This window comes from Rhodnius prolixus, unplaced genomic scaffold (genome assembly GCF_049639745.1).
Source record: "Rhodnius prolixus isolate KJV_2025 unplaced genomic scaffold, Rpr scaffold_1, whole genome shotgun sequence".
NCBI classification, from domain to species: Eukaryota; Metazoa; Arthropoda; class Insecta; order Hemiptera; family Reduviidae; genus Rhodnius; species Rhodnius prolixus.
Genome location: NW_027411581.1, coordinates 19,551,951 through 19,558,002, shown reverse-complemented (window position 1 = coordinate 19,558,002; position 6,052 = coordinate 19,551,951). Strand labels below are relative to the sequence as shown.

General features: G+C 31.6%; 1 protein-coding gene and 1 long non-coding RNA gene across 5 annotated transcripts in view; one reads left to right on the top strand and one right to left on the bottom strand.

Annotated features, from left to right (window-relative positions):
• The first annotated feature begins 382 nt into the window (after positions 1-382).
• Positions 383-1,333, top strand: LOC141457127 (uncharacterized). The gene is made up of 2 exons (XR_012460207.1): positions 383-817; positions 1,045-1,333. It is a non-coding gene; the product is annotated as an uncharacterized lncRNA (long non-coding RNA).
• A 1,958-nt stretch (positions 1,334-3,291) lies between these two features.
• ko (Stork-head domain-containing protein knockout) overlaps positions 3,292-6,052 on the bottom strand; it is a 260,788-nt gene continuing 258,027 nt past the window's right edge. For all 4 annotated transcript variants that reach the window (XM_074133530.1, XM_074133549.1, XM_074133540.1 and 1 more), the window contains 3 exons: positions 5,855-6,025; positions 5,622-5,779; positions 3,292-5,166 (listed from right to left, as the gene is read on the bottom strand). In XM_074133530.1, the coding sequence (XP_073989631.1) occupies positions 3,919-5,166; positions 5,622-5,779; positions 5,855-6,025 (1,577 nt within the window). In that variant the 3' untranslated portion in view covers positions 3,292-3,918. The remainder of the gene's footprint in view (positions 5,167-5,621; positions 5,780-5,854; positions 6,026-6,052) is intronic.

The following is a 6,052-nucleotide window of genomic DNA, read 5'->3' as shown; positions in this document are numbered from 1 at the left end:
TGTTAAAGGGAAAAATTTATTATGGCTAGTTTAAAAATGACGGGTCAAACATCACAACTATTAAGATGAAGAGATTCAGTTTAAATTGCACTTAAGACCAACTTACCTAAAAGAATTAGGTTTATTAAATTATCGTAAATCATTGAACTGAAAAGCGAAGTTGTTGAATCGTTTAGAATGAAGAATTTCTCTTTAGAATGAAGTTATAATTGAGTGATGCTTCTTATTTCTTCGTTTCTAAATATTTTAGGAACATGAAGAAATAGTAAGTCGTTTTAGAGAAAAGAAGTTACATGTATGGTATATGCAAAAGGTCACCGTCACTGATTGAGTTGTTGATCGCTCAGATTTTAATACCCAACTCGTAAGAAGAATTATTTAGGTCAACTGGCCAAACATTTTGCTCTGTTCACTATTAAAGTGAATTTGAGATGAAACATATTTCTGATGAATGCTATTACTTTACAGTCTAAACACTAATTGCTGTGAGATTCTTTGAATGTAGAGCTACATTCTGGCTCCATTTTCCCTTCCTCATTTCAAGCTGCCATAAAATTCCTCGTTTAGAATGGTGTATCATGGGCGACGGAAACACATCTAAAGTTGTGAAGATTTATCAGGATTTGCTCATTTATTTACATCAGAGAAAAAAAATAGGTGGAAGAATTTCAACGTTGACTTATAAAATTGATCCACATAAAAAACATCCCAAAACTGAAACCACGGATGAAAACAAGATGGAGCAAGAATATTGCAAGGAGGAAATTATGTTGTAATTTATGGTCAATAATTGGGAATGTTTATTCACTAAAGTTGGGTAAGAGCCATAAAAATTACTGTAATATTAACCCCCCTCAAAAAAAAAAAAAATGCGTTGCCCTTTTTTTGATTAGTTACTCTATACACTCTTCTGCGGTAAATAAGGCACCTTCCCCATAAATATTATGTTTTATAATCTTTGAGTTTGATTGAAAACCAAATCCTCCTGATTCTAACGTTTATAAAGTTGATGCTTCAGCTGATGGGAGTTTTCATTTTTCTCAGGAGTGGCCTTCAGTAGGAGGCTAATGTACAGTGCTACTGCCTACGAAGAAGAAGGAAAGGTGTCGAGTGCCTGTGTTCAAAAACCCTTGAATTCTTTACTCTTACATCCATTTCAAAATAGTAACAATAACGTAGTAGGGCCTAGAGAGAAAAATCGTCTGGGTATCAAAAATGAACCAGGACCTGGGAGTTAATTGTTACATTGTTGCCAGGCTACGCTTGCCGAAGCTGAAATGGAATTCTTATGAAAAAAATAGTAATCAATTAAAATAAAGAGGTATTTAATGAGTTTGTTGTTTTTTTTAGTATTTCGCTTTAAAAAAAAGAAGAAGAAGTTATTTCGGTATTTAACTAAGTTTATCTTTTTTTAGTTTTCAATATGATTTACTGCTTGAGATATACATAAAATAAATAAGTAATAACATAATCGAATTATGTGAAATAAAATATAATCTTTTGGGATTCCAAAAGACTAAAGAACAATCAAACGTGTATTTTCATGCTATCTAGCGATTTTGCAAAAACTACTATTCTTCAGCAGTTCTACAAAGCACCACTAAATAGAGAATATTCATGCATTTTTCTGAAATTAAAAATAATTCTAACGAAAACAAAAAACAAATTTATTATAAATATTAAAGATAATTTTCAAATCCTGTTTTTTAAATTTTTTGTTTCTGTTTTTAAGTGAAGAAAATTTGAATTTTTTAACTTCAACTCCTAAGGTTTTAAAGGAGATAAATGAGATCACCCACTGGTGTATCATCGTGTATGACTTCCTCGTACACAACGTCGACTGTTTCGTTGTTTGCAAAGAAATTATTTACAAATGCATATTATACACACACATGTTTTAAAATCTTCAATTATTATTATTTTTTTACTCTGCGTCACAAATAACATTTTTTGCAATCAGAGGACCTCCCAAAACGTGTATTTCTGGTGTAAAATTAATATTGAAAACCGTTCACGAATAGAAAAAATTGTAACTTTGATCTTAAATATCTCGACAAATATTACGGATATCAAAACGGGGTCAACGTCATTTTTCACAGTTTTTTTATGTAGTTTTCATAATCATTGTCAAAACCAGTGGTCCTTACGAAACCCCAATCAGGTTTTTAGCCGTAACTCCGCCAAAAATAAAGATACAGGGGATGAAAAATTTGAAAACTAGACCCAAATAAATATATAGTTTACTTCCTGTTTTTTTTCCGAAATTCCGCTTTCATAAAAAGTTATTAGCGATTGGTGCGTTTTAAATGGATCACCCTGTATATAGTATATAAATAAGCCAAAATCTTTTAAAAGTAGAATTAATCCTGTGATACTTGGAGGCTAACATAGAAAAATTTGCCCAAGCCTTGATGCTATTATAAGTTATAGAAAAAAGCAAAAGTTATTTTGTGTTTCTGACATTATAATGATGTTGCACCTTAATTAGGAGACAGTTATAGAATTAATGTTGCAGAGAATTTTATATTTTAGTAAAGAGTAAATATATTTGGGTAATTATAGTAGCGCTATCTTCGATGTGGGTATCCATAATTGCACAAATTTACATCTATAAATAAGTTTCCATCAGACAAAATGCGTTACAAGGCAAGGCACTGAGAGAATTCAGAAACTGGATAAGAAACTAAATAAGGAATCACTTTAAGAAAAAAAAGATTATTAAATTGTTTTCTGCTGAACATTAATTTCTTATAATCATAATAAAACTGATCAGTACCGATACGGATTTCAAACTTACCTTTATTTAAAAGACCAATTAGTGACCCACTTACATCGGCTAAAACTGACACTGACTTCAGCCTGTACTTTGAATAGTGCGCAATGTCTTGATTCTTTTCATCATTAGTACGTGAGTGTGTTCATATTAAAAACTGATGAAGTTGTTGGTGGGATGAAACAAAGAAGCTGTTCTCTACATTGCGATTTCAGTAATCAGTACGTTTATAATTCAGACATGATCATGGATTAACAAGTATCAACTTGTTCACCAAAATTCTGAATTTGTTAAAGCAGAATAATCTTTTACTTATTAATCTAAAATGATTTTTTTTTTTATGTAATATTTGTGATTTTTTCGAAAATGGTTCCAACAATTTTCTTACATTACATGAAGATTAATGACTAAAAACATTTTTCCGGTTCTTTTTTTTTTTAAATTCTTAAATTTTCCTTAAATAACTTGTTGTCGTAAGTTGAATAAAAGCAATGTTGCTTAAAAGTGAGGCAATAAAGACAACTATATTTATATATATTTTGTTTTTTAGTAACACCTATGTGTAAGTTTTATTTTTATTTAATGTATTAAGATGTATGTACAAAATATATCAATGCCACATATTTTACATGTTTTTATATTGATTTTTTTATTTTTATTTTTTTTATACATGGTAAACTTGCCTATGTTTTATTTCACATAGTTGTTTGGCACAGGGATCATTGGTATTCCAAAATAAGACATTTATGCACAGAATTGGAAAGTGAAACACTAGAGAACTAAATAAAATAAGTTGGTGAATATATACAGAATTTTTATTACATTGATAGAAATATATGGCCTCGTTGTTTCATCCTTAAGTTATAAATTACATAATTAAATGGTTCATTAATATAATCTAGTTTAAATTTTGATTTTGGAAAGATATTTACATGTTCAGTTATTAATAAGAAAATAAAAAAAAAAACTAATAAAACTTAATCATTAGCTCTAAAATGGTTATAATAATTGAAAATACTTAGATCAATTCCCCTAGTATTTACATTGAAACATAAATGCTAGGAAATCGCAGGGCACAAATGGATGCTAGCCCAACTAATTCGTTAAGGGAGGTTCCATTCGCTCATCTCAAGTAAATAGTTTAGCTAAACAATTCCCAAATCTGAATGTATAGTGACATCTTTATTTTTATGTTTTTCAGCTGCCATATTTACTTCAACTAAAGTATCAATTGAATTAATGCTTACTCCTTTCAAGATATTCTGTGCAGCAATTGATGTAAAATGTAGGGATAAATCATTTAAAGACGGAAAAGGGCATACATCTGTTTCAGTTTTTTTTTCAGGAACTTCACTACCTTTTGCAATTGGTGGATTTATTTTATTCGGTGAAATGAAAGTAAAACTATTGCTATCTTTTTTTACGCTATTGTCGCGTAGAGTTTCATTCAAAATATTTTTATAACTCAAACTTTCTAAGACTTTATCACTACTTTGCGTGCTCTGTATAGGAGTAAATGGAAATGAAGCTTTTCTTATATTATTCATTCTTTCATCTTTAGAGGAAAAATCTGCTACATCAATCAGACTGCCGGATTTTAAAGCCAAATTGGAAGGATCAAAGACATTCTTCTTTTGACATAAATTCTTGTTATTCTTATTTCCGGTGATTAACAATTTTTCTTCCATTTGAATGGTTTCTGATGAGGGAAATTTCATTTTCAAATTGTTTTCCATATGCCCGTTAGTAACTTCATTTTTGTCAACAGTATCTTTTACCACAGCATCTTTTTGTTGGTACACAGAAGTTGGCCTTCTCGTTCTTTTTAGGTCAGTTTTAACTGACCTGTCCAATTCTTCTTTAGGAGAGGGTTTTTCATTGACTGTTCTACCTAATTTTCTTCCTTTTTCCAAAGTTATCACTGATCTCATAGGAGAATTTTGTTGCTGAACATAAATTTTTGTAGAATTCGGACCATTTATTGTAGTAGTCATAGTTGCAGATGGATCATTAATTGATGCAGTCATTCTTGTATCTATTTTCCTATCAGAAACTACTTCAATGGTTGGAGAAGAAGATACTTCTACTTTTATTGAATTTTTGGAAATATGTCTTTGAGAAGATTTTGGAGTATTTGGGCCACTTGGTGGTAATTTCCCTTTAGATTTATGCGAACGAGGAAGTGAATTGTAGCCAGATGACGCAGAAGACAATGCTTTTGGAGTTGTATTGCAGAGTACGGTTTTGGAAGAAGACGGTGTGGAAGGTGGAGATGGCCTTGATGGTGAAACAGAAGGTGCTCTGCTTTGACGACGAGGTAAGCGAGATGTACTCAGCGACCTTCGTCTTGATCGGATTGTACCACATTCGGACCAATCTCCATCAGACTTTACCTGTAATAGCATTAATTTTAGGATTAGATTAATACATGTTACTATAAATTAAGTGTAGTAAAAAGTAAAACAATATTTAACTGTCCAGATACATTTTCAGTTCAACTACCAATAAGGAGGATAGATGGACTGAGACGGATAGCAAACATACTTGATTATTAATTTCTTATGAACATTCTAGCAAAATCCTAGAGCAAATACAACGGCACTGAAGTTACGTTCTCTCCCCGGCTATCATAGCGCGTACAAATTTAATATGACTTAATATGAGCATTTCAAGCATTGTCGATTGGAAAGCTGAACAGTCTCCAAGTAAGAGAGAGAACTACTACAGCACTCCATTAATCCAATTCAGGATTGGAACTGGTTTTCCTCCGCAGTCAAACGCTTCGTCTATGATCTAACCTCTTTCCCAGAGAAATATTATTTAGTTTGACAATCCTAGAACATTCTACCTGAGTTTGCGTTTGTGTAGCGACTGATTGCAAATGCAAAACCGTTGAGTTGAACCACTCTTGAGGGGGAAATTGGGATGAATAAGTAGACAGTGGAGCGGTGGAATGTGATTGCCTTTTGGGCCACCTGAACAGCTTTGAAAGCAGTGAACACTTTTCTGAAGCAAAAATGTTATATAATTATTAAAAATAATTTTGTAATAATAATAATTCTCAATATCACAAACACTCACTAGTTGATTCAGTGTTGCTGTTTTGCAATAACCTAACTGATCCCGCCCTATGAAGATTTGATAATTTTCTTGAACTTCCTAATAAGCGCATTGAATGTCGCCTCTCCAGTTTCCTAGAGAAGGTGCTTTTAGTTGGCGATCTTGCGTATAGAATTTTATCACTCTTGTTGCCTGAAATATTTGAAATTATTAAAGTAA